Below are 27,259 nucleotides of genomic sequence, written 5' to 3'. Positions count from 1 at the left end.
CAGGGCACGGGCACGGGTATGGAGTGTGCGGCAGGCTCCGCCCCTCAGCGTCAGCGCGGCCGGCTCCGGGCCCTCGGGCCTCCGGGTGCTGCGGCTCCTCGCTCTTCGCCGAGGCGCCCGTGTCCGCCGGCACGTGCCGTGGGCCGTGGGCCCAGTGGCCGCCGTGCTCCGGCCATCCGCACGTCCCCCCGCCGTGAGAGGGCCTCCTGAGGGGCGTGTGTCTGCGCTCCTGCTTCGCCTCGCCCTTCGGGGACGGCGCGAACCACGTCCCTGCCCCGTTGCCACCCGCTGTGGGGTTGCAGACGCCCGCCATTTGGGTGGATCCCCACAGCCCCGAGCCCCGAACCCCGAACGGGAGGCAGAGCTGCGGACCTCGGCCTGCCACGGTGGGGGGGGGCGGCGCACGGAGCTGCTGCTCCCGGGACCCCCCAGGGGGGCTCCTGCTCCTGCTCCTCCCGCCCTTGTTGCCGCTTGCTCCTGGCCCCGCCCACTTGCTCCTGGCCCCGCCCACCTCGCAGGCCCGCCCACTTGCTCCTGGCCCCGCCCACCCCGGCCCTGCCACCTCGTAGGCCTCGCCCACTCCTGGCCTCGCTGGTCATGGGCCGTCCCACTCATGATACCCCCTGTCCATGGTTCCGCCTACTCAGTGTTTGTCCTCTTCATGGTCCCTCCCTCCCATGCTTATCCCCAATCTTGGTTCCGCCTACTCATGTTCTCATGGCCCCTCCGGATCGTGGTTCCTCCCACTCATGGTTCCCGGGTACTCATGGTTCCGTCTACTCATTTACTCACTTCCTCATGGTCCCTCCCGTTTTTGGTTCCTCTGGCACATGGTTTCCCCTAATCATGGTTCCGCCTACTCCTGTTCTCTCCTCCTTGGCCCCTCCTGCCCCTGGTCCAGACCACTCACGGTCCGTCCCGCTCATGATCCCTCCTGCTCATGATCTTCCCGGACCATGGTTCCGCCTCCTGTTTGCTCCTTCTCATGGTCCCTCCTGCCCTTGATCCTCCCGCCCCTGGTCCCTCCCACTCATGGTTCCCCATACTCATGATTCCACCTCATGCTTTCACTTCCTCATGGTCCCTCCCCCTCATAGTTCCTACTGGTCATGCTTCCCCCCTAATCATGGTTCTGCCTATTCATGTTCTCCCAAAGTCCCTCCTGCTCTCGGTTCCCCCCACTCTTGGTTTCCCCCACTCGTGGTTCCGCCTACTCATGTTCTCACTTCCTCATGGTTTTTCAGGCCCCTGGTCCCTCCTGCACATGGTTCCACCTACTCATGTTCTCTCCTCATGGTCCCTCCCGCCCTTGGTCCTCCCGCTCATGGTTCCCCATACTCACGGTTCCACCTCATGTTCTCACTTCCTCATGATCCCTCCCCCTCATAGTCCCTCCAGCTTATGGTTCCCCCTTAATCATGGTTCCGCCTACTCATGTACTCATTCTTCATGTTCCCTCCCGCCCCCCTTCCCTCTCACTCGTGGTCTCTCCCACTCATGGTTCCACCCCCTCATGGCCCCTCCCGCTCATGGTCCTTCCCGTCCCTGGTCCCTCTCGCTCATGGTTCCCCCCTAATCATGGTTCAACCCAGTCATGTTCTCTGGTGCCTCCCGCCCCTGGTCCCGACCGTTCACGGTCAGTCCCGCTCATCCTTCCAGACCATGGTTCTGCCTCCTGTTTGCTCCTCCTCATGGCCCCTCCTGCCTTTGGTCCTCCCGCTCATGGTCCCCATACTCATGGTTCCACCTCATGTTCTCAATTCCTCATGGTCCCTCCCCCTAATGGTTCCCCCTAATCATGGTTCTGCCTACTCATGTTCTCTCCTCCCAGAGTCCCTCCCACTCTTGGCTCCCCCCTACTCATGGTTCCTCCCGCACATGGTTTCCCCCCCAATCATGGTTCCGCCTACTCATGCTCTCTCCTCCTCATGGCCCCTCCCACTCCTGGTCCCTCCCGCTCATGGTCCTTCCTGCCCCTGTTCGCTCTCACTCCTGGTCTTTCCCACTCATGGTTCCCCCTAATCATGGTTCCGCCCACTCATGTTCTCCTCCTTATGGTCCCGACCGCCCCCAGTCCCGACCGCTCCTTGTCCCTCTCGCTCGTGATCTCTCCGACTCATGGTGCTTCCTGCCCCTGGTCCCTCCCGCTCATGGTTCCATCCTACTCATGGTTCTGCCCAGTCATGTTCTCTGGTGCCTCCCGCCCCTGGTCCCTCCTACTCATGGTTCTCCCTATTCATGGTTCCGCCCAGTCATGTTCTCCGGCCCCTCCCGCTCGTGCTCCCTCCCGCCCCTGGTCCCTTCCGCTCATGGTTCCCCCTAATCACGGTTCCACCCACTTATGTTCTCTCTTCCTCATGGTCCTTCCGCCCCTGGTCCCGCCCTCCTGGTCCTTCCTTGTCATTGTCCTGGGACCCTACCGACGGCCTCTCCTATGCCTGCTCTCTCCTGCCCTTGGTCCCTCCTGCTCATGGTTCCCCCCACTCATGGTTCCACCTCCTCCTGGCCCCTCCCGCCCCTGGTCCTCCCGCTCATGGTTCCCCCCCACTCATGGTTCCACCCAGTCACATTCTCTCCTCCTCATGGTCCCTCCCACTCATGGTTCCCCCCACTCATGGTTCCACCTCCTCATGGCCCCTCCCGCCCCTGGTCCTCCCACTCATGGTTCCCCCCACTCATGGTTCCACCCAGTCACATTCTCTCCTCCTCATGGTCCCTCCCACTCATGGTTCCCCCCCACTCATGGTTCCACCTCCTCATGGCCCCTCCCGCCCCTGGTCCTCCCACTCATGGTTCCCCCCACTCATGGTTCCGCCCAGTCACGTTCTCTCCTCCTCATGGTCCCTCCCGCTCATGGTTCCCCCCTCATGTTTCCACCTCTTCAAGGCCCCTCCCACCCCTGGTCCTCTCGCTCATGGTTCCCCCCACTCATGGTTCCGCCCAGTCACATTCTCTCCTCCTCATGGTCCCTCCCGTTCATGGCCCGCCCCCGCCATGTTTCCACCTCGTCATGGCCCCTCCCGCCCCTGGTCCCTCCCGCTCATGGTTCCCCCCCTCATGGTTCCACCTCGTCAAGGCCCCTCCCACTCATGGTTCCCCCCCTCATGGTTCCACCTCATCAAGGCCCCTCCCGCTCATGGTTCCCCCCCCCACTTATGGTTCCCTCCCACTCATGGTTCCACCCAGTCACGTTCTCTCCTCCTCATGGTCCCTCCCGCTCATGGTTCCCCCCACTCATGGTTCCACCTTCTCATGGCCCCTCCCGCCCCTGGTCCTCCCACTCATGGTTCCCCCCACTGATGGTTCCACCCAGTCACGTTCTCTCCTCATGGTCCCTCCCGCTCATGGTTCCCCCCCTCATGGTTCCACCTCTTCCTGGCCCCTCCCGCCCCTGGTCCTCCCACTCATGGTTCCCCCCACTCATGGTTCCGCCCAGTCACGTTCTCTCCTCCTCATGGTCCCTCCCGCTCATGGTTCCCCCCTCATGTTTCCACCTCTTCAAGGCCCCTCCCACCCCTGGTCCTCTAGCTCATGGTTCCCCCCACTCATGGTTCCGCCCAGTCACATTCTCTCCTCCTCATGGTCCCTCCCGTTCATGGTCCGCCCCCCCCCCCATGTTTCCACCTCGTCATGGCCCCTCCCGCCCCTGGTCCCTCCCGCTCATGGTTCCCCCCCTCATGGTTCCACCTCGTCAAGGCCCCTCCCGCCCCTGGTCCTCCCACTCATGGTTCCCCCCCTCATGGTTCCACCTCATCAAGGCCCCTCCCGCCCCTGGTCCCTCCCGCTCATGGTTCCCCTCCTCATGGTTCCACCTCATCAAGGCCCCTCCCGCCCCTGGTCCCTCCCGCTCATGGTTCCCCCCCTCATGGTTCCACCTCGTCAAGGCCCCTCCCGCCCCTGGTCCCTCCCGCTCATGGTTCCCCTCCTCATGGTTCCACCTCGTCAAGGCCCCTCCCGCCCCTGGTCCCCGCCCCTCGTCCCGGTCCCTCCCATTGTCCCGGGACCGTAGGGACGCCGTCCTGCACCTGGTCCCACGCAGACGGAGCTGCCGCGGGGCTGTGCAGCCCGGTGGGGCTTTGTTCCAGGGCCTCGGCCGAGAAGCGAGCGCATGGGGTCGGTGGGGCGGCCGGCGGCCGAGCTTGGCGCCCGCGTGTAGGGGAGGAGCGTGGAGCTGCGTCGCCTGAAGCCGAGTGCAGGGCGGCCTCGTCCCTTCGAGGCGGCCACGGGTCCCCTGGCCGGAGCCGGGTCGCTGCTCTGTAACGCCAGGCAGACGCGTCCGTCCTTCCGCCCGCGCGGGCCCTCCCGAGGCCGGAGACCGCCCCTGCCCGCCGGGAAGAGCGTGTCCAGGAGGCAGGCGGGCGCGGGCACGCTCGGGGCACCGCCAGCCGCCCGCAGCTCCCCGTCGGGCCGGTGCTGAGCAGAGCGGCACTTTCTGCTCCGTCATCTTTGATCGTCACACGATGTCTCATCTGACCGATGGAGTCAGGGCAGCGGGCGCTGGGGGCTCAGCGGTGGAGCGTCTGCCTCGGGCTCTGCCGTGGTCCGGGCGGCGCCGGGGATCCAGTCCCCTGCCGGGCTCCCTGCTCCCGGGGAGTCGGCCTCTCCCTGCCTCTGCCCCTGCTTGCGCTCTCCCCCTCCCACACTCTCTTTCTCTTTTATTTATTTTTTTTTATATAAATTTTTATTTATTCATGATAGTCTCACACAGAGAGAGAGAGAGGCAGAGACACAGGCAGAGGGAGAAGCAGGCTCCATGCACCGGGAGTCCGACGTGGGACCCGATCCCGGGTCTCCAGGATCGCGCCCTGGGCCAAAGGCAGGCGCCAAACCGCTGCACCACCCAGGGATCCCTCTCTTTCTCTTTCAAATGAACAAACAAAATCTTTTTTAGAAGTCAACAACACTTACACCTAAGGGCCACCGGAGTCAGGACTAGCCGAAGCCTCTCATGTGGCTTCACAGAGGTGATGGAGGGAGCTAATACGTGAGGAGAGCAAAGCACCGGTGACAGCGCATACCCTTTGGGTCCCGGCTGTGCTGGGAAGACTCGGGCTTCGCAGCGGATTAGGCCCCGCGGACCTGCGCCTTGTCAGGCTCTCGGGTGCCCGCGCTGGGCTGCGGTCTCATCAGAGCAGCCACTTGCCTCTTACGGGACCTGCACGTTGTCAGGCTGTCGGGTGCCCGTGCTGGGCTGTGGTCTCATCAGAGCAGCTGCTTGCCTCTTACGGGACCTGCACGTTGTCAGGCTCTCGGGTGCCGGCACTAGGCTCCGGTCTCATCAGAGCAGCCGCTCGCCTCTTACGGGACCTGCGCCTTGTCAGGCTCTCGGGTGCCCACGCTGGGCTGCGGTCTCATCAGAGCAGCCGCTCAGCCTCTTATGCACACCTGCTCCTTGTCAGGCTCTCGGGTGCCCGCGCTGGGCTGCGGTCTCATCAGAGCATCCGCTGCCTCTTACAAGGACGCTGTGTATTCATCACAGACCAACCAGAAGTAAATGATCACAGCTTCGTCGTGCAGGCAAAGGACATGACCTTTCAGGGGCAAGAGGGGGGGGTGCCCGCCAGCATGTGAATCACTTTCTGAATTACATTTCTCCAGGCCTGCGGGCTCCTCAGCGTCTCTGCAGCCACAGGCTGAACGTTCATTACGTTCTATAAACGCACCCCTCGAAGGACAAGCGACATAGCAGCCTTGGCTGGAAAGGCAGCTTGGTTTTCTGGAGGTCGGAGGAGCATCTGCAGGGCTGTCGCAGGGCCGATGCTTCACATTGCTGCCTGCACCTTGGGTGTTCCTCGAGCTCTGCAGACGACACTTGGCATGCAGACAGATACACGCAGAACCTCTTAATCTATAAAGTTTATCAGTTTTGACATTTGGAAAAATAGCCTACTCTCTCCGTTCTCTTACCTTCGGGACTTTATTGCACGTTTATTTACCACTCAAAGTGCAGGGCTCCCCCTTACTGCGAGGGCCACGCTCCTAGGCCTGAGGCTTGAGCCCCTCTGTCCTTTCCATGCAGCGAGCGTCTGCAGCACTACACATTCATGCATTTCAGCCCTGACACACAGAAAACTACATCCAACGTGTATGGAATGAAAAATAGTTTCTGCGGGACATCCCAGGAAATACGAAAATAAAATTTGCATAGAGATTAAACGTAGTATCTAAACCTTATCTTGAGTATCCGCTGGCGAATTCTCAAAGCCACAGATCTTTCAAGGGATTATTGGAAGCACACATGGGCTTGTGAAAATCTCAGTCCTTAGGCAGCCAGTTAACGCGTGCTTGAGGTGTGCACAGCAGGAGTTCATGGCGAACTCAGGAGAGCGATGACTTTGGGATGAGAGCCTAAGAGGGGGACACCCCCCGGGTGTGGATGGTGTCAGAGGGGGACACCCCCCAGTGTGGATGGTGTCAGTGGGGAACACCCCCTGGCATGGATGGTGTCAGAGGGGGACCCAGGCCATGGCTGCAGTCGAGCTCCCGGAGAGGCCAAGCAGGCCTGCACACAGCAGTGTGCATACAGCAGCGGGGTTCCCCCGGGCCCCCCAGGACCCACCCGAGTCCCCTGCGGAGCCAGGTTCTCCCCTTGGCGCAGCTCCTGGAGAAGAGCCCAGTGGCTCCAGAGCCAAGGGACTCATATGCTCCAGTCAGCGCTCCCCCCCGCCCCCCACAGGGCTGAGCGCCAGGGTCCTGAATCCAGATGTGCTCACCCCACACGGTGCCTTCCCTAGGCTCCCAGCGCTCATGCTCTGGCGGCAGCAGCCAAGCCCAGGGAACAAGACCCAACGCTGGGAAACCACGGGTGTAGTGAGGCTGTTTGCTTCTGTGCCTCCCGGGACATCGTCCCCGAGGACAGCAGCTGGGGCCCCGCAGAGGTCAGGGGTCGTCAGGGCTCGGACAGGGGGCAGCACTGCAAGCTGCACTGACAGAGCCTGGCGCGCGCTGACCAGGGACCCAGCAGGTGTCAGGAACTGGGAATGGCACGAAGGGGACAGGCACAGCCACGTGAGGGCCGCACGACACAAACCACAGTAGAGGCAGAGCCAGATGGTGACGGGAGGTGGCCTCGGCCAAGCGCGAGGATTTCAAGTTTGGATTCCTGGGTTCAGGGGAATGCTTCCTGGTGTTTTCTCTGAGTGCAGCTCTTCTCTGCGTCCCGTTGCATGTGGGGCATGTGAGGGTGGGGTCGTCTGAATCCCGTTTACAGTCCTTGTTGCAGTAAGTGTGCGGTGGAGACAGAGTTACAGTGACGGTGGGGAGAGCAGCACCGAGTCCGCAGACGACTCAGCCTCGCCGTCCCTAGAGCATCGCCTTGCCTACTACAAATGTCCTATCCTCTCTGCTAACTCGTTGCCACAGACACTCTTAGGCGATTCCTCCAGAGAACAGGCAACAGTGGGCTGGGAGCCACAAACACGTCCCTACCCCCCACTGTGCTCCCTCGTCTACCGACGCGCGGGATCACCTGCACCCGCGTGCCGCTTTCGCAAGAGCCCCGGGCCCAAGAGCTTCGTCTCTGTGGCCCCGGGCTCGCTGCCGGGCACCTAGGAGGTCTCACCGGGGACTGACAGGAAAGAACGAGTGAGCGCGTGAACGAAGGCAGCCTTCAGGCCTAAAGCCTCATCTGAAGTATCATCGAGGTGCATTTGCTGATGTGATACTTCAGGTGCGAGTCAACACAGCAAAGTGCCCATTTAGGGGACCTTGTGGCGGCTGGGGGCATAGAACTGCCGGCACGTCATGCAAAGCTCTGTGGTTTCCAGGCCACGTGGTATCTTCATATCATTTCGTTTACTCTCTTCACAACTTTTTTAAAAAACCTATCATGAGAAACCGTATCCGTACGTCTGGTTTAACCCAGAGCCTCCCCGAAGGGTGAATGTGTACTGATTGCCCGTTACCTTGACCAGCGAATCACAATGTCGTACTTTGTTGCAGAAGAGCACGTCGGAAAATCCAGAAAGAGCCCGACGCACATACAGCCCCCTTTCCAGAGACGACGGCCCGCTCGCCTCCTGGAAATCGGAGCCCCCTTCTATCAAGACAACCAACTGCAGGTGAAGGTCTACTGGAAAAAGACCGAAGGTGCGCACACGCTCTCCTCGCTGGCGGCTGCCTTAAGTAGCCCGCTGACCCCGCGCTGCTAGTGCGAACTCAAGGTCGCGCCACGGGGTTGACTTGTTTTTTTTTTTTTTAAGATTTATTTATTTTAGAGATAACATGGGGGGGGGGGCAGAGCGGGAGGGAGAGAGAACGAATGTCGAGCAGACATCGTGCTGAGTGCGGAGCCCAGTGCCCTGTCGGATCCCACAACCCTGAGATCACGACCCGAGGCAAAACCGAGAGTCAGATGCGCGACCGACAGATGCACGCAGGCGCCCGCCACGGTGTTAATATTAAGGAAAATATCACCCGAACGAGACACTTAAAACACTTCGGTCCTCTCGTGGTTGCAGTTAAATGTCTTGCTGTTGTGCACTGTGAGGGGCCCGGCCCTTGTTTTCTAGGAGCCAGTCATCGGTCAGCGCGTGGCATCCTGTCACCTCAGGGATGTCGGCCTGTCTTCACAGGCACGCTGCTGCTGTGGCCTCTGGGGCACATATCACCCCCGACGAGCGGGGGCCTTTCGGTCGTTAGAGCGCCCAGAGCTTTGGAAGACAGAGCTTTGCGCCAGCTGACATTCCCACGGGCAGGGCACGACCATCCTGGGGCGCCCCCCACCCGCTCCCCGCCTTGCGGAACTCCCATCTTCCTGAGCTTGCTGCCTCTTGACAGCCGTGCGTTGTCTGAACGTGCGTCTTCGCCCCGCGGGCTGTCCTGCAAGCGTCCCTTACGCATCGAGGGTATGAGTCACCTGCGGGGTCCCTGTGTGACCAACACTTGCCTTCCTTCCTTCCTTCTCAGTGGCTCTCAGGTCTAGAGGGGGTCGATTCATCATCTTGTCTCCTTTAGGTGACCGCTCCCTGGGCCCCGGTGGAGAGTCTTTGCTTCTCCAGGGTCACACGGGTCCTCCCGTCGTCCCCTAGAAGGCAGTGTTGCACCTTTCTCTCTCGGGCTGACTTCCGCCTGGAGCTGACTTTAGTTATAGGGGTCACTGTCCTTTTATTCTTGTTTCCCTCCCGATCTCCAGCTGACAGAGCATCATTATGTAAAAAGCACTCTTTCCTGGGGCGCCCGGGTGGCTCAGCTGGCTGAGCATCTGACTCTGGATTTTGGCTCAGGCCCTGATCTCAGGGTTTGGGATCAAGCCTTGCATCAGGCTCTGCACTCACCAGGGTGTCTGCTCCAGACCTTCTCTTCCTGTGTCTGGCCCTCCCCACCTGTGCTCACTCTCTCTCTCTCAAGAAAATACGTATTTTTTTTTTATTTTATAATTTAAAAATTATAAAAATGACTCTTTCGCCCAAGCTCTGGTCTGCTACCCTGGCCCTAAATCAACAGTGCAGGCAGGTTACCTTTTTAACTTTCTGTGGCCTCTTATCTATTTTTCCAACTCTCTGGCATTACAACACTGCCTTAACCACCGTAGATTTGTAAATATCTTAAATCACAATCCTTCAGTTTTTTACTTCATTTTCAAATCCTCTAGACTCTTCTTGGCCCCTTGTAGTTTTACATCAGTGTGTGCATTAGTTTGTCAATTTCCACAAAAACCTCCCGAGATCTTTGTTGAAATGACAATCAGCCTCTCTGGTCATGACTAGAGAATTCGCATCTTCAAAATATGCACACTTATGTGTCAGTTTATTCGGGTTTTTAAGATTCTCTCTCAGCAGTGATTTACAATATATAAGGCAGAGGCATTGTACGATTTCATATCAATTTTCTAAAGTGTCTTTGATTATTTTGATCCCATTACGTACACGCACATGTTTTCTCAGTTTTATTTTCTGACTCTGGTTGTCACAGACATAAATACAGCCTCTCTTTATGCCTGGATGGTGGAGCCAGCTCTGTTGTCATGTTACCTTGCTCGTGACATTCCGTGCGATAGTCCTTTCCCACTTGTCTGTAAAAGCAACCATGTGGCATGTAAATAATGCAAAGGTTATATTTTCCGCTCCAGACCTCTGACATTTCACGTGGCTCTCTTGCCTCAACGCTGGCTGTGGCGTTCAGCACAGGGTGGAGCGGGAGTGATCACTGCAGACGTGATGTGTTTTTATTTTTGACGCCTTCATTTCTGTTTCTTCAAAGCCGAATTAAACAGAAGCACTAGTTTCTGTCCTTCTTGGTTACTTGATCATTTACTAGTGATTCCAACTAATTATATGGAAACAAGGTAATGGTATTGATGGCTGAGAAAAGTCACCGTGGTGGACATCTGCAGGGAGTCACTATATGTAAAACACTGCACGCTTGCCAACTACTCTTTGAACCCCAATAACATAGAGTTTAAGAATACAGTCTTTAGTTTTTTTGAAGATTTTATTTATATATTCATGAGAGACACAGAGAGAGGCAGAGACGCAGGCAGAGAGGGAGAAGCGGGCGCCCGATGCGGGACTCGATCCTGGATCCCGGGATCACGCCCTGAGCCGCCCGGCGTCCTAGAATACAGTCTTTAAAAGGAGATGTATTTGGTTTCAAAGCCCAGGCGAACCGCTCGCCAAGTGTGTGATGTCGGGCAAGTCCCTCCCCACTCACACATCAGTGTCTCATCTGTAAAATGGCAATAGCGTGTCCATCTCACAGGGGCGGGGGGTGAAGTAATGGGATCTTTATGCGCGTGTGGATGGATACAAGCGTGTGCCAGTGTACACAGTTTTATATCCATGTGCGAATATCTGCTGCTCCTATTTTCCCAGCTGTATGGAGACAGAACTGACCCAGACCATCGCGCAGGTGCGCAACGTGATGGTTTCATACACCGAGCTCCTATGAAACGATTGGCGCAACAGGCCGCTGAGCACTTTATACCGGGCGTGCTAGGGGCCAGCTTTCTGCAGACACCCTTTAGCAGACGAACAAAATGCCGTGTGGATCTTTTTTCTTTTTTAAAGATTGTATTCATTTACTTGAGAATGAGAGAGAGCACGAGTGAGGAGAGGGGCAGAGGGAGAAGCAGACTCGCCCCTGAGCCGGGAGCCTGATGACACGGGACTCGATCCCAGGACCCTGAGGTCATGACCTGAGCCGAAGGCAGACACTCAACCGACAGAGCCACCCAGGCGCCCTGTCCCCTGCTACTCTGAGCTAGTGTTCTTATCATGGATATGCATTGATTTTTATCGAATATTCTTCCTGAAAGTAATGAGAAGATCAATGACTTTTTCTCTCTTATTCTGTTAACATGATGAACTAAAGGGAAAATGATAGACTACCTCGTAGGCGTGCTGTGGGGCTTGGGTGGGAGCATGCGTACCGACGGTGGGGACGGCGTCTGGTAATCACCCCATAGGCGTCAGGGCTCTTACAGGGTTTCCTGCAGGTGGAAGGGTGACCGAAGCATAGAAGAGATGGGACTTTAAGAAGGATGGTGAGTGCCTCGTAGCTCTAGGACTGACCCTGTTCTCCTCCTCTGCAGACAACGGTGTAGGAACCTTTGGCAAACGTTCAAGGATTGAGTTTGCAGTATAGACGCGGTTAAGTCTAGGTACTGAGTTTGGCACCTGAAATGGGATGAACCATCGCTGCCCTCGCTCAGCAGCAGGAAATGGTCAGTGTTCCCACAGGGTGAGACTGCAGGGCGGGACGACCAAGGTCATGATGGTCTCAAAGATCGTGTGCGTGCGTGCGCGAGTGTACACGTACATGCGCTGCACATACACGTCACGGTCGGCCTAGAGCCCCGAGCCCAGCAGGGAGTTCTGTGGGAGAAACAGGAGCCACGGTTGGTGCAGTTACTGGGCCGTCGGGGTCTGCAGGTGGACGTCGACTCGCAGCAGATCCCACGGCCGCTGAGGTCCTGAGAACGCTCACGCTCTACCTCGAGTTTTGTCTTTTTTCCCCAAAAGCCCCCTGGGCTACATTACATCCACACACCATTTCCCCTTTGATTTTAAATCTGAAAGCCAAACGAGCATATCCCACCCGGAGCTTCGCGGGGCCAGAGCCTCCGAGGAGGAGACCGGGAGCTCGGGGGCCCAGCGCTCACCACGGCGGCGGCGCGTGCTCCACACATGCTCTAGATTGTTCTCCCCCCTGAAGCGTGTTAGGCAGGCCCCGTGTGACCTGCAGAACCCAAACCACGGTTCCCCCAGAACTTTCTGAAGCAAGTGCTGTTCATAATTATCACAAACCTAGGAAAGGAGGTGCCTTTTAAGTCAACACACAGTCCTCATGCGAATTCTGCTCAGAATGTGAATACGGCATCTCTTCCTGTCCCGGAGCAGGACGCTTTGGCTGCCTTTTGTAAACTTTTTGACTCTGTAAAAACCCTCCATTGTGTGCACCCTATGCAACGTGGTAAGACCCATTTCAAGTGGTGATAAAAAGTCTGTGACACAAGTAGCTGAATTGATTATTGACTTGTAACTAATGTCCACCAGCGGATACACTGATTTGAAACCTAAAAAAAAAAAAAAAAAACACACAAAACCCGAACGCTTGTGACAAATGAGAGTAGACGAGAATCTTGTTCACTGATCGAGACAAAATTATAAGTAGAAATTGGTTTCGAGATATGTCACATTTCCTAAAAAGCGAGGGTGGCCAGCATGTTGGTTTTGGAGCTAGGAGCTCAAAAGCACCAATCTGTTCATTTCCCTTGAAATTTTCCAAAGAGAGAGCTTCAAGTTTTTTGTTATTATTTTGACACAGCATATAATTCTGTAGAGAAATGACTCAAACATCATATAATAGGCCAACTTAGTGTATATGGTAGCTGGGGTATAATAGTGAAGGCTCTGGAAAGAAGTAAGTATCCTCAACACTGATTTTGTAGAACCATCATTCTTCTAAAAGGTACAGTTCATTTAATTAATTAGTAATTTCATTATTCTTAGCTCATGTAATTAATTAGTGATTTTATTATTCTGCAGACATCAGTTCACTTTTACTGTGTGACAGCAGAATCCACAATTGATTCTTTTAAGCTTTCGGGTTTAGACTTAGTGTTTGCGCTCCAAAAATATTTAAAAATTAGCTCAGAGAGAGAGAGAGAGAGAAAATACTTTGAGGAGAAATGCCTTCTGCGTAGTAGGTGTTCAAAATTACTCTTTTTACAAAATTGTCCAAAATCAGAAAATCTGTCTGACCAAAGCATTTTTTTTGACAAATATAAAGAGACCAAGGCACTACTTCCTGAAAGGAAGTCATTTAACTAACATTTATTGACGACCTACTACGTACCAGGTGGTATTTCTGTCGTTTGAGATGCCGCGAAGATCAGAAACTGCTGCCCTAGGGAGCTGGCATTTTCTGATGCCCTTGCCGGTGTGCGTGCCCCGCCACCAGCGTTGTGACTTTCTGTCCTTTGCTAGGCAGCGGCGCTCCAAGATGGCCTTTCTCCGAGCTCTGATTTCAATCACCCCAGAATTTAGAGATTAACATTTAATTTAAAAATTTGCGGCCCTGGGGTGCCCGGGTGGCACAGTCACTTGGGTGTCCAACTCTTGGTTTGGCCTCACGTCACGATCTAAGGGTCCTGGGACCGAGCACCATGTCCGGCTCTATGCTCAGCGGGAGTCTGCTCGAGGGGGTCTCCCTCTCCTCCTTCAGCTTCACCCACTCATGCTCTCTAAGATCAATAAATCCTAAAACATTTATTTCTTGTAGCCTTTAATTATGCCAGACACTGTGAGTTAGATGTATTTTATAAACAAAAAAACATCTCCTTTTTGAAGCATAGTTGAAGCGTCCTGAAAGTAAATTTCAACATTTAAAAATACTTCTCAAGGACTTACTGACTTATTTGCAGAAGGAAAAACTTAAGTTCAAGAACCAGAGCAGCACAAGGCATTTAGCCTAGAATTTTCATATGTGTCCCCTTAGCAAACATTTGATTGAATGATGCTGTTTTTAATATTCTAGCTAATGCTGGGATCCTGAGGTCCTAAGTACAGACTTGAGGGATTTTCGTAATTGTCAAGATGACGCTAAAGACAAGATATTTGTATAAATGAGTTACGTGGACACAGTTTAGCTAGCATAGCATAGCGTGGGTGTTTTACGCTCTGGGGATCTTTTTTTTTTTTTTTTTTTTTTATGATAGTCATACAGAGAGAGAGAGAGAGAGAGGCAGAGACACAGGCAGAGGGAGAAGCAGGCTCCATGCACAGGGAGCCCGACGTGGGATTCGATCCCGGGTCTCCAGGATCGCGCCCTGGGCCAAAGGCAGGCGCCAAACCGCTGTGCCACCCAGGGATCCCCCGCTCTGGGGATCTTGAGAAATAACCAGTATCATTAACAGACAGTGTTCTGTACTCTCAGGGGTACAGTTTAGTGATTCAGCAATTCTGTAGGGACGTGAATCGGTGCTTCCGTATTTTATTTTCATCCCAGCGCGGTTAACGTGCACTGTCATAGTAGTGTCTGACGACAGTATAGTGATCCTACAAGTCTGTGTACTCCTCAGTGCTCGTGATGGGTGCGCTCTGCATCCCCGTCACCGAGTTAACCGCCTCCCCCGCTGCCCCCCTCTGGTAACCACCAGTTTTCCTCCGTAAAGAGCCTGTTTCATGGTTTGTCTCTGTCTCTTTCCCTGTACTTGTTACTTTTGTTCCTTAAATTCCACATATGAGTGAAATCCTATGGTATTTGTCCTTCTCTGACCGACTCTTCCACCAGTGCTGTTGCAGATGGCAAGATTTCATTCTTTTTTCTAGCTGAGTAATATTCCACGGTATATACACACATTCCACATCTTCTTTATCCATTCATCAGCTGACGGACACTTGGGCTGCTTCCATAACTGGGCTATTTTAAATAATGCTGCTGTAAACATAGGGGTGCGTACAGTTTTCCGAGTTAGTGTTTTTCTGTTCTTTGGGTAAACGCCTAGTACTGGAATTACTGGATCACGGGGTAGGTAGTTTTATTTTTAAATTTTTGAACAACCTCCATACTGTTCTCCATAGTGGCTACAGCACTTTGCGTTCCCACCAACACCGCATGAGGGTTCCTTTTTGTCCACATCCTCGCCAACACTGGTCTCCTCTGTTCTTTAGCCATTCTGACAGCCATTCTCTTTAATTTAGAGGTGACGGGAGACGTGGTATTTCATAGTTTTGATTTGCATTTCCCTGGTGTTGAGCATCTTTTCATGTGTCTGTTGGCATCTGTATGTCTTCTTTGGAGAAATGTCTGTTCATATCTTCTGCACATTTTTTAATTGGGTTTTTTGGGTTTTTGGTGTTCAGTTGTATCCGTTCTTTATATATTTTGGATACTAACCCTTTACTGGATATGTCATTTGTAAATATTCTGTCCTGGGCAGCCCAGGTGGCCCAGCGGTTTAGCTCTGCCTTCAGCCCAGAGCATGATCCTGGAGACCCAGGATCGAGTCCCACGTCAGGCTCCCTGCATGGAGCCTGCTTCTCCCTCTGCCTGGGTCTCTGCCTCTCTCTCTCTCTCTCTCGTCTCTTGTGAATAAATAAATAATCTTTTTTTAAAGATTTTTTCAAAAAAAATAAATAAATAGATAAATAGATAAATAAATAAATAAATATCCTGTCTCATTCGGGATATCCATAGCCTGTCTTTCGGTTGTTGATTATTTCCTGCACTGTACAAAAGGTTTTATTTTGATGAAGTCCCAATAATTTATTTTTGCTTTTGTTTCCCCCGTCTCAGGAGACTTATCTAGAAAAATGTTGCTAGGGCTCATGTCAGAGACATTACTGTCTGTGCTCCCTTGGAGGATTTTTATGGTTACAGGTCTCACAGTGAGGTCTTTAGTCCATTTTGAGTTTATATTGGTGTAAGATGTAAGAAGGGGGTCCTGGTTTATTCTTCTGTGTGTACCTGTTCAGTTCTCCCAAAACCATCTGTTGAAGAGATGTTTTCATTAATTACTCTTGCCTCCTTTGGGAAAGATTAATGACCATATAATCACGGGTTTATTTCTGGCTTCCCTCCATTCTGTTCCACTGATTTACGTGTGTGTTTTAACGGCCGTACCATACCATCTTGATGACTACAGCTTTGTAGGGTATCTTGACATCTGGGATTTTGATACCTCCCATTTTGTTCCTCTTCTTCAAGATTGCTTTGGCTCTTCAGAGTCTTTTGCGGCTCCATATAAATGTTAGGATTGTTTGTTCTAGCTCTAGGAAAAATGCTGTTGCTATTTGGATAGGGATTGCATTGAATGCGTAGGTTGCTTTGGGTAGAATGGGCATTTTAATAATATTTGTTCCTCCAACCCACGAGCAGGGAATATCCTTCCATCTCGTTGTGTCATCTGTAGTTTTTTTCTTTCTTTTGAGTAAGCTCCATGCCCAACTCGGGACTTGACCCTGATATCAGAAGTCCCATGCTCTGCCATCCAGGCACCCCTTCAGTTTCTCTCATCAATGTTTTATCGTTTTCAGAGTACATGTCTTTTACTTTCTTGATTAAGCTTATTGCTAGGTATTTTATTATTTTTAGTGCAATTGTAAATGGAGTTGTTTTCTTAATTTCTCTGCTATGGCAGTCTTGGTGTATAGAGATGCAACAGATCTCTGGATATTGGTTTGGTATCTTCTGATTTTATAGAATTAATCAGTTTTATTAGTTCTGGGGGGGGGGAATTTTAGGCTTATCTATATATAGTATCATGTCGTCTGCAAATAGTGAAAGCTTTACTTCTTCCTTCCCAGCGTGGATGTGTTTTATTTCTTTTTCTTGTCTGATTGCCGTGGCTTTGACTTCCACTATTATGCTGAATAACAGTGGGGAGAGTGGACATCCTTGTCTTAGTTCTGAGCATAGGAGAAAAGCTCCGTTTTTCACCATTGAGTGTAACATTGGCTGTGGGTTTTTCATAGATGGCCTTTATTATGCTGAGGTGTATTCCCTCTAAACCTACTTTGTTGAGGGTTTTTATCACGAACAGATGTTGTACTTTGTCAAATGCTTTTTTTACATCTCTTGAAATGATCATGTGGCTTTTGTCCTTCCTCTTGTTGATGCGATATATCTCATTGATTGACTTGCAAATACTGAACCACCCGTGTATCCCAGGAATAAATCCTACTTGATGATGGAGAATGCTTTTGTGAATGTACTGCTGGATTGGATTTGCTGATATTTTGCTGAAGATTTTTGCATCCATCTTCATCAGGGATTTTGGCCTATCGTCCCTTTTTTTGTAGTGTCTTTATCTGGCTTTGGTAACAGGGTAATGCTGGCATTATACAACGAATTTGGAAGCTTTCCTTCTACTCTTTGGAATAGTTTGAGAAGAACAGGTGTTAACTCTTCTTTAAATGTTTGGTAGAATTTGCCTCTGAAGCCACCTGGTCCTGGACTTGTGTTTGTTGGGAGTTTGATTATTATTACTGATTCAGTTTCCTTTCTGATAATCAATCTGTTCAAATTTTGTATTTCTTCCGGATTTAGTTTTAGGAGGTATGTTTCTAGGAACTTATCCACTTCTTCTAGGCTGTCCAGTTTGTTGGCATATAATTTTTCATAATATTCTCTTATAATCCTTTCTATCAGTGGTGTTGGTTGTTATTATTCCTCTTTCACATATGATTTTATTTGAATCCTCTCTCTTTTTTATGAATCTGGCTAAAGGTATATCAATTTGGTTGATATTTTCAAAGAACCAGCTCCCGGATTCATTGCTCTGTTCTATTGTTCTTTTAGTTTCTGTTTCATGTATTTCTGCTCTAATCGTTTTTATTTCCTTCCTTCCTTCTGCTGGTTTGGGTTTTCTTTGTTCTTCTTGTTCTAGCTTCTTTAGGTATAAGGTTAGAGCTTTTTCTTGCTTCTTGAAGTAGGCCTGTATTACTGTAAGCTTCTTAGAACAGCTTTTAATGCATTCCAAAGATTTTGAGCCGTGTGTTTTCATTTTCATTTGTCTCCATGTATTTTTGGTTTCCTCTTTGATTTCACAGGTGACCAGATTATTATTTAGTAGTACGTTATGTAACCTCCATATATTTGTGTTCTTTCTGGATTTTTTTTTCTTGTGGTTGATTTTAGTTTCATAATGATATAGTTGAAGAGCTGCACAGTAGGACTTCAATCTTTTTGAATTTGTTGAGACTTGTTTTGTGGCCTAACGTGGGATCTACTGTGGAAAATGCCCCACATGCACTTGAAAAGAATGTATTCTGCTTGAGGATGGAATGTTCTAAATCTCTCAGATTCATCTGGTCCAATGTGTCATTCAGAGCCTCTGTTTCTTTGTTGATTTTCTGTTTGCGTGGTCTGTCCATTGATGTAAGTGGGATGTTAAAGTCCCCTATTATTATTGTATTATTATCAATTAGTTCCTTCTGGTTTGTTATTAAGTGCTTTATGTATTTGTGTGCTCCCTTGTGGGTGCCTAAGTAACCACAATGCTTATATCTTTGTTGGATTGTTTCCTTTATGGTAACATAGTGTCTCCCTTTGTCTGTTACTGTCTTTGGTTTAAAGTGTGTTTTGTCATATAAGTATTGCTACTCAGCTTTTTTTTTTTTTCACTTCCATTTGCATGATAAATGCCTTTCCATCTCCTCACATTCAATGTGCAGGTGTCTTTAGGTCTGAAATAAGTCTTTTGCAGACAGCATATGGATGGGTCTTGCTTTTTTTAAAATTCAGCCTGTCACCCTGTTTCTTTTGATTGGGACATTTAGTCCATTTACATTCACAGTGATTATTGATAGACAGGTATGTACTTACTGCAATTTGGCTATTTGTTTTACAATTGTTTTTGTAGTTCTTTTTTTTTCCCTTTTGCCCTCTTCTCTACATCTCCTCTTAAAAGCAGTGGCCTTACAATGGGTCCTATAGTGCCCTGCTGTGCACTGTCTCCTGTTCCCCAGGACCCAGCAGTTCAGGGGTGTCCCTTGTGTGTGTCGTGTGCGCCCTACTGTTGTGGCTGAGCTGCGTTGGCCTTCCGTCCAGTCATCTGCAAGGGCTCTCTCTGCCTGTTGTGAGCTGCAGTGTTAATGGGCCGGTCTGGGGCATGTTGGCCTTGAGGTGGGTGCGACCAGCATTCTCCAGAGCTGCAGGAGCACAGAACTAGGGGCCACTGTCTGTGTTGTCCCCTGAGCGGCTTGTGTTGGTGGCGGGGTCTGCAGTCCATGTGGGTTCCCAGCCCACTGCTAGGGCTGCAGTCAAACTGCCTGTTTTCCCCTCTTCCCAGCGACAGGCATCACTTTGGGGTGATGGGCATTTGGGGTTACCAGGGTTTGTGAGGCCTCCTGCAGGAGGGACATGTGGCTTCAGGGCGTGAGCCTGCAGCACAGCAGCACTGTCAGCGAGCTAGGTGGAGAGTATTTGTGCTGCACTGGTCGGGCAGGTGTCTGTGAATCCGCAGGGGGAGGGGGCGGTGCCTGCCACTTGGAGAAATTTCCCAAAGATCCCTGCCTCTCCAGCACACATTCCAAGATTAATAAACATGTCTCCCTGCGGTGTAGCTCAGGCATTTTTTCGATGCCTGCTTCTGTGCTGCAGAATCTCGCGGGGCTATTTGTGGTGTTGTCTCTCTAAGGGTGGGGACTTGGGAACTCAGTTTTCTCTTACCCCCTAGCTCTGCAGAGTCCCGCCCACTGGTTTTTAAGTTCCAGGTGTTAAGCCCCAGTGACTGTAAGAGCTTGTGATGTTGTGCCCATCTGGTGTTCAAAGCCAGATGTTGTGGGGCTTTGTGTGCCCTGTGTGGGTCCGCAGTGCCTTGGGGGCTGCAGTGAGGGTCCCCTCCTCCCTCTGTGGGGGCCCCACCCCATCTCCACCTTCTCCCCCCTCTGCCGTGGCCTCTGGTCTACATGTAGCTGTGGAGAGCCTGTCCAGCCTGCGTTCAGGTGGCTCTGGGTTATGGACACCGCCCCCTGCAGGGTGGTCTTGCTTATCCACGTGATGACGTGAGCTGGTGATGCTCCTACTGCGCCGGCCTCCCTGGAAGTGCGGGGATGGATGCAGTATCCACAGAGCTGGTCTGTGCAGACATGACGGGCCCCGGACTCGGACCAGGCAGCCTCCAGAGCTCGGGGGGCTGGGGCCGAAAGGGGGCGAGCAGGTGTCGCAGTCCGTGCCTCCTCTCAGGAAAACAGCCGTGCTGGACATGGGCCCCGGCTTCCTGGAGTCCCCGGTCCTCAGGGGCCCACCGGAGACCATGTACCGCTCCATGGCGGCAAACCCGACTCCATCCCGAGTGGGGAGCGCCCGCCCCACAGTGGGCAGGAGTCTGCCCCCTGGGGCCAGACTCCGCCCAGTGTGGTGGCCCTGAGCCACCGGCAGCTCTGCGTTTAAGTTGATTTCCGTGCACTCAGAATTTATCCTATACAGTATTTCAGGAGCTTCACAGGCACGAATGGCTAGGGCCAGCACGTGCGCAAGGTTGTGTCGGGTGGTGCTGGCCAGATGGCCTGCCGCAGCCATCCACACTGCCCACGCCAACCTGCAGGCTTGTCCCCGCAATCCACACTGGCCACAGCCACCGACACTGCTCACGCCAGCCACCAGGCTTCGTCCTCATCTTCACTGAGGGTCAGATCCCCAGGGGAGGAGCCAGCCACTCTAGCCACACCTGTCCCCTTTGGCGATGCACCTGCCCCCTTACCTTCTGTGTTGTTCTGTGGCCAGAGTACCTTCCAGCATGAGGTATAGGCTGCCTCCGGGCCTCACGTGTGGCCAACGCAGCCGTGTTGGGTCCAGGCCCCCGAGAGCACTGCTGTGTGTGGCGGTGCCCAGAAGAGTGGTGCTTGAGGCCAGCGCGTGACTTCACGCAGCGACTTGGCACCCGTGTAGGCTGTAGATTCCTTCCCTGGGAAAGGATCCCACCGCCTCTGGTGTGCACGGTGGGGCGTCTAGCAGGGGCTCCCTGCTCAGGCCCCCATGGGGATGGGGGGGCTGCGAGCCGCCCAGCCCAGGCCCATGCACTCACAGCAGGCCCCCTGCTGCACCCGGGCCGCCCGTGGCACCTGCCCTGGCCCTGGGGGAGGAGGGGCGGGGGCGGGAGGCTGCCAAGCGTCGAGCTTGTGTGCCCTGGCCTTGCAGATCCCAGCGTCAGCCGCTACCACGTGCACTGGCTCCCGGAGGCCTGCGCCCACAACCGGAGCTCCGCGCCAGGGACCGCTGCTGCCATCACCCAGGTGAGAGGTGACGGGCTCGGGTGGGAAAGGCGCGGACAGACGTGCAGGGGTCTGACACTCGGATGCCTGGTTCCCAGAAATCGGGCGTCGACTAAATGCGAGGCGCGGAAGCAGAGGCGTCCTCCACCCCCAGGCCCTTCTCGCCACGCTTCCCGAGCTTGGGCCCCCGTGGGCCGGGCAGCTCCCCCAATGCAAGGGCCAGCGGTTCCGGGGTGCCCAGGGCAGCGCACGGTTGCCTTGCGGGGGCTCGGGGGCTCCTCCGGGCTGGACGACAGCTCTGAATTATGTTCTCAATCTCGGCAGCGCGGCCTAAGGGAACGGTGCCCTGGGAGCCTCTGTGGGGCCCTGATGCTCGCTCAGCACCTTGTGGCCGGGGCATGGCAGCTCTTCCCTCTGCCAGACACGGTGCACCACCTTTTTTGTTTGTTTGTTTTTTTTAACATTTTATTTATTTATGCATGAGAGACACACAGAGAGAGAGAGAGAGGCAGAGACACAGGCAGAGGGAGAAGCAGGCTCCATGCCGGGAGCCCGACGCGGGACTCGATCCCGGGTCCCCAGGATCACGCTCTGGGCTGAAGGTGGCGCTAAACCGCTGAGCCACTGGGGCTGCCCAACACGTTTTTGATTCTTACTTTGAAGAGAACAGTAACCCCTTGGGGATGCTAACTCCATCAGCACTACTCCCTGAATTCTTTCAAATACTTGAGGTTCACGCGTGAATTAGAGAGTAGTGTCAACGGGCCAACAAAAAATGGTTTCGAGGGCAGAGAATCCTGCACAGTGTTGACGCCCGTGACGTGTGTGTGATGCAGCAGGACGGTCTCAAATATGCGAAGGCATGGCCCCAGCTGTCTAGTACGCTGACACATGATCTGTAAGTACATTTTTCTTTTGAGTATTTTCTAAAGCAACAAGTACAGTATTTTTAGAATCCTATCTGATCACATAACTCAGAGATAGTAAGATAAAACAAGTCAGTGGGTCCGCAGAAATACACTTTTTTACTGGATTTGACTTGTCTCAACTCATGCTCACCAACGCTGTTCCTTTTATTTTTCCACATGCTGTTTCCAAAGTTTGGAGACTTCATTAAAAAAAGAAAAAAGAGGGGATCCCTGGGTGGCTCAGCGGTTTAACGCCTGCCTTTGGCCCAGGGTGCGATCCTGGGCCAGGATCGAGTCCCACGTCAGGCTCCCAGCATGGAGCCTGCTTCTCCCTCAGCCTGTGTCTCTGCCTCTCTCTCTCTCTCTTTCTATGTCTATCATAAATAAATAAATCTTTAAAAAAAGAAAGAAAAGAAAAAGAAAAACAGAAAAAGAAACATTTTTGAAAAGGAAACCTACTCGAAAAGCACAGAAAAAAAGGAACAGAAACAGGGTTTATTAAATTTTTTGTGGGCAGGGGTGAGGCTCCTAGTAGTTTTACCTGTGCATGCCTTGAAATCATATGAAATCTGGCTCATTTTCAGGGGCCCAGCCAACCTTTGGCTATCATCTTTAGAAACTCTAATAAGGTGAACATGTATGATGCGTCCCATAAACCTTTTTTTTTTAAGATTTTTTATTCATTTATTCATGAGAGACACACAGAGAGAGGTGGAGACACAGGCTGAGGGAGAAGCAGGCCCCAAGCAGGGAGCCCCATGAGGGACTCGATCCCAGGACCTCAGGACCACGCCCTGGGCTGAAGGCAGATGCTAAACCACTGAGCCACCCGGGCGTCCCGATGTGACCCATGGAAAGAAGAATCAGAAAGCACTCCGCCAAAGGCTTAGACCTTGCTGATCTGCATTTTTAAACGACTTTCAGACCCATTTACTTTCTTTTTCTCTTGTTTTTTTTTATTGGGGTTTGATGTGCCAACATATAACACCCAGTGCTCATCCCGTCAGGTGCCCCCCGAGTGCCCGTCACCCCATCGCCCCGCCCTCCCCCCCCCCCCCCCTTGTTCGTTTTCCAGAGTTAGGAGTCTCTCATGGTCCGTCTCCCTCTCTGGTATTTCCCACTCACGTTCTCGCCTTTCCCCTATACTCCCTTGCACTATTTCTGTATCCGGACCCACTTCTTTTCAAGCCCCGATGAGCACCAGCTACTTTACCTCTTGCTACAGATGGCCGCGCTCCCGGCCACGCGAACGCATTCTTGGAGCAGCTGCCAGGCGGTGCCCTTCGGGGCTCACGTGGGGTTGCAGTCTCTTCCCACGCAAAGTGCACATTCACTCCTGTGGGGCAGCACGCCGTCACCCAAGGGGACGCAGCAGGCCTGTGGCTCCCTGCTCGCACGGGGGTGGGCCCACTGCCCTGGCTCTGCTCCCCGCCTGGCACCTGGGTAAAGGGCCAGCAGCTCCCCCTGGTGCATTCTCGCGCCTCCCACTTCCACCGCGTGGCTCCCCGTGCACATCTGGAGGACTCCCAGTCTGCCAACCGCAGGGCTCCCCAGTGCACGTCCACACGGCTCCCACTCCACTAATCGCAGGGCTCCCCCATGCACATCTGCGTGACTCCCACTCCCCCAACCGCAGGGCTCCCCAGTGCATGTCCACAGGGCTCCCCTGTGTGTGTCTACACGGCTCCCACTCCATTAACCACAGAGCTCCCCAATGCACAAACCACAGAGCAGCTCCGCATGGCACGTCCACACGGCTCCCAGTCCACTAACCACAGAGCTCCCCAGTGCGCATCCCCACGGCTCCCGCTTGCGACTTCAGTGACCGGCGGAGTGTGCGGGCCTCGGCTTTTACTGTAGTCCTCGGCCTGCTCCCCACCTCACGCACCCACGCTGCTGTCCGGCAGGGCCCCGTCCTGCACCCAGGGTGCCCGGGACAGAGGCGCCGTCTGCACCTTTCACACGAGTGGGTCAGGCTCGGATACGGACCCCACACAGGGGAAGCAGGGCCGGTGAACGGAAAGGAAGCCTAGCTGCCCCGTCCTACGGCCCCGGCGGCAGTTCCCACGTCGCGCGTTGTGCCCCAGCCCCCTTCCTCCTTCCGCCCGCGCTCCGGGCCTCCCCGTGGCCGCGGTGCCTCGCCGGGACCAACAGCGGCCCTCCGGGACGAGGAGAGCGTGCGGTGCCGAGCATGGTCCTCCTTTTTCAAAAGGCAGACTCACCCGGGGCTAAGCCCGTGTCCCACTCACCCGGGGGCTAGGCCCGTGTCCCACTCACACAGGGGCAGTTTTGTGCCACCCCCCGCGTGGCTGGCCACTGGGACACGTGCCTGGACGCTCAGCGTCCTGGTCCAGAGCCCGTGCCCACAGCCGGGGGGGTGGGGGGTGCTCAGGCCCGTAGCTCCTCACCACCTGCAGCGTGGCTCTGGTTCTCCGGAAAGCCACGCCGCACACGCCGCACCCGGGAAAGTGTCCCGGTGGGAACAGCGTGTCCCCTGCCAACGTGCAAGCCCCGGGGAGACTCGCTGCGAGCACGTGCTCTTTCTCTCGCTCTAGGAAAACTATATAATTCTTCAAGATCTAGCATTTTCCTGCAAATACAAGGTGACGGTCCAGCCGACCGGGCCCACGGGCCGCCTGAAGGCCGAGACGGGCTTCTTCACGACGCCGCCCTGCTCTGCCCTGAAGGGGAAGAGCCCCAAGCCCGGGAGCTGCGCCGGCGACGCAGGTACCCAAGGACTTGCAGGTGCAGCCGGGGGTCCCCGTGTCCCTCCCGCGGGTTCGCCCCGCGGCCACACTGGGGGCCCGTGCCCTGCGCCCCGGGCCGGCGGTCGGGGTGGGGCCCCGGGGCCAGGGAGCGGCCTCAGCGCCTCCTGCGCCCCCCAGGTCCCCCGCCCAAGGTGCTGGCCAAGCCCGAGAACCTGTCCGCCTCGTTCGTGCTGCACGGGGCCAACGTCACGGCGCACTTCTCCTGGAGGGTGGCCCGCGGCGCGCAGCGGCCGCCCACCGGCTTCCAGGTGACCTGGGCCGAGGTGACCTCCGAGAGCAGGCACAACAGCCTGCCCAACAGCATCATCTCCCGCTCGCAGATCCTGCCGTCGGTACGTGCCCGCCGCCCTGCTCCGGGCCCCGCTGCGTCGGGGGCTCGGGCCACGGAGCCCCCCACGGAATGTGCTCCCCCCGGGACTCCCCCCAGCCCCCCATGGAGTCCCCCTCCACGGGGTAGTTCCCCAACTCCCCCCACGGAGCACCCCACGGAATGCTCCCCCCCGGAGCGCCCCTCCACGGAGCTCCCCACGGAGCTCTTCCCCCCAGAGCTGCTCCCTCCACGGAGTGCTCCCCACGGAGCCCCCCCATGGAATGCTCCCCCCAGAGCTCCCTCCCGGAGCCCCCCCCACAGAGTGCGCCCCCCAGAACTACCCCCACGGAGCACCCCCCCAGCTCCCCCCATGGACCCTCCCACAAAGCCCCCCCAGCCCCCCTCCCCCCGCCACCGCAGACACTGACACATGGCAGGGCTGCTGTTGCAGGCTACACCCGGAGTCTCCCCAGTCGCCCCATGAACCCCACGTCCCTCTGGTCCAAGCCCGGAGCTGGGGCAAGGACAGCCACAAGGGGCCTGTTGTGTCCCCCCTTCCCCCCATGGATTTGGGCGCCGGCCCATAGCGAGCTGGCCTGTCTTCCAGGCCGCTTAATTCCTTGGCTTCAAAAAACACCCATGTGTGCGCCTTCACCCTCCCTCAAAATGCCCTTAGGGTATCCAACTCTGGCTCCAGAGGAAGAAAGACAGAAAGGGAAAAAAAACCCTTAAGTCCGGAAGGACAAATTCCTTGGAATTAGAAAGTACTTATTCTATGAATGTATTAGGTTTTATTGAATTTTGAGAAGAATGTGTTGGCATAAAAATAAACATTTTCAGCTATGGGCATTGACAGATATTGTGTTTTAAGGAAAACAGTTGGCTCGTTCACTGAAATTCGGATTATCAAGAATTCCCATCACAAGATGTGCAGATGAAAACTCTAAACCATGGGAAAGTCCTGCGTTAAGGACTAAAAACTGAAATCCCGACGGCGCCTGAGAACTGGCCCCTCGGCACCGCCTCGCTCTGCCAAGGGGCCTGGGCGGCCCGGCGCAGCACACGGCCACACGTGCGGCCCCACACTCACTCCCGCAGCTCTCCCTGCTCACACCTGTTCTCCAGGCGCTCACCCCTGCAGCTCTGCGCTCACACCTGTTCTCCGGGTGCTCACCCCTGCAGCTCTGTGCTCACCCCTGCAGCTCTGCGCTCACCCCTGCAGCTCTGTGCTCACCCCTGCAGCTCTGCGCTCACCCCTGCAGCTCTGTGCTCACACCTGTTCTTGGGGCGCTCACCCCTGCAGCTCTGTGCTCACCCCTGCAGCTCTGCGCTCACCCCTGCAGCTCTGTGCTCACACCTGTTCTTGGGGCGCTCACCCCTGCAGCTCTGTGCTCACCCCTGCAGCTCTGCGCTCACACCTGTTCTCTAGGCTCCTGCTGCTCTCCACGCACTCGCACCTGCTTTCCACGTGCTTACACGGGCTTTCCATGTGTTCTCACCTGCTACTCTGCATGCTCATACCTACTACTCTGCGTGCTCACACCTGCTGCTGTCCATGTGCTCACACTTCCTGCTCTCCACGCACTCACACCTGCGACTCTATGCACACTTACACCTACTTGCCACGTGCTCCCCTGCTACTCTCCTTGTACTCAAGCCTGTTCTCCATGCACTCACACCTCCTACCCTCTGCAAGCTCACACCTATTATGCTCCGTGTGGCCACACCTGCTGTCCACACACTCAATCTATACTCTCCACATGCTCACACCTGCTTTCCACGTGCTCACACCTGGTCTCCACCGGGGAGTCACTCAGAGGATGTGTGCCCCTGTGCCTGTTGTTTCTGAAAGGTCACTGACGAGCATTTTTCTGTGTGACGCCCCAGGACCATAACGTCCTAACAGTGCCCAACCTGAGGCCGTCCACGCTGTACCGGCTGGAAGTGCAGGTGCTGACCGCGGGTGGCGAAGGGCCGGCCACCATCAAAACCTTCTGGACGCCCGACCTCACGCTGCCCTCAGGACACAGTGAGTGTGGGACCCACAGAGCCCATCATCTGCGTGCAATGCTAAGATCGCTGTGTTATCCCAGAGAACGGAGTTCTCTCAGCCTG

The 27,259-nt window shown here is 54.4% G+C and overlaps 1 protein-coding gene and 1 long non-coding RNA gene across 3 annotated transcripts in view; one reads left to right on the top strand and one right to left on the bottom strand.

Moving 5' to 3' along the window:
• Positions 1 to 27,259, bottom strand: part of LOC140629081 (uncharacterized) — a 528,858-nt gene that overhangs the window by 8,092 nt on the left and 493,507 nt on the right. The gene's annotated exons all lie outside the window — the stretch shown is intronic.
• The window catches only part of LOC140629079 (anosmin-1-like), a 186,393-nt gene that overhangs the window by 154,221 nt on the left and 4,913 nt on the right, over positions 1 to 27,259 (top strand). Inside the window, exons 9-13 of the mRNA XM_072818483.1 lie at positions 7,942 to 8,088; positions 21,085 to 21,179; positions 24,622 to 24,793; positions 24,952 to 25,166; positions 27,032 to 27,173. Of these exons, the coding sequence (XP_072674584.1) occupies positions 7,942 to 8,088; positions 21,085 to 21,179; positions 24,622 to 24,793; positions 24,952 to 25,166; positions 27,032 to 27,173 (771 nt within the window). The remainder of the gene's footprint in view (positions 1 to 7,941; positions 8,089 to 21,084; positions 21,180 to 24,621; positions 24,794 to 24,951; positions 25,167 to 27,031; positions 27,174 to 27,259) is intronic.

The sequence above is a fragment of the Canis lupus genome, chromosome Y (genome assembly GCF_048164855.1).
Source record: "Canis lupus baileyi chromosome Y, mCanLup2.hap1, whole genome shotgun sequence".
NCBI classification, from domain to species: domain Eukaryota; kingdom Metazoa; phylum Chordata; class Mammalia; order Carnivora; family Canidae; genus Canis; species Canis lupus.
The sequence above is the reverse complement of the archived record's forward strand: the minus strand, read 5'-3'. Positions and strand labels throughout refer to the sequence as shown.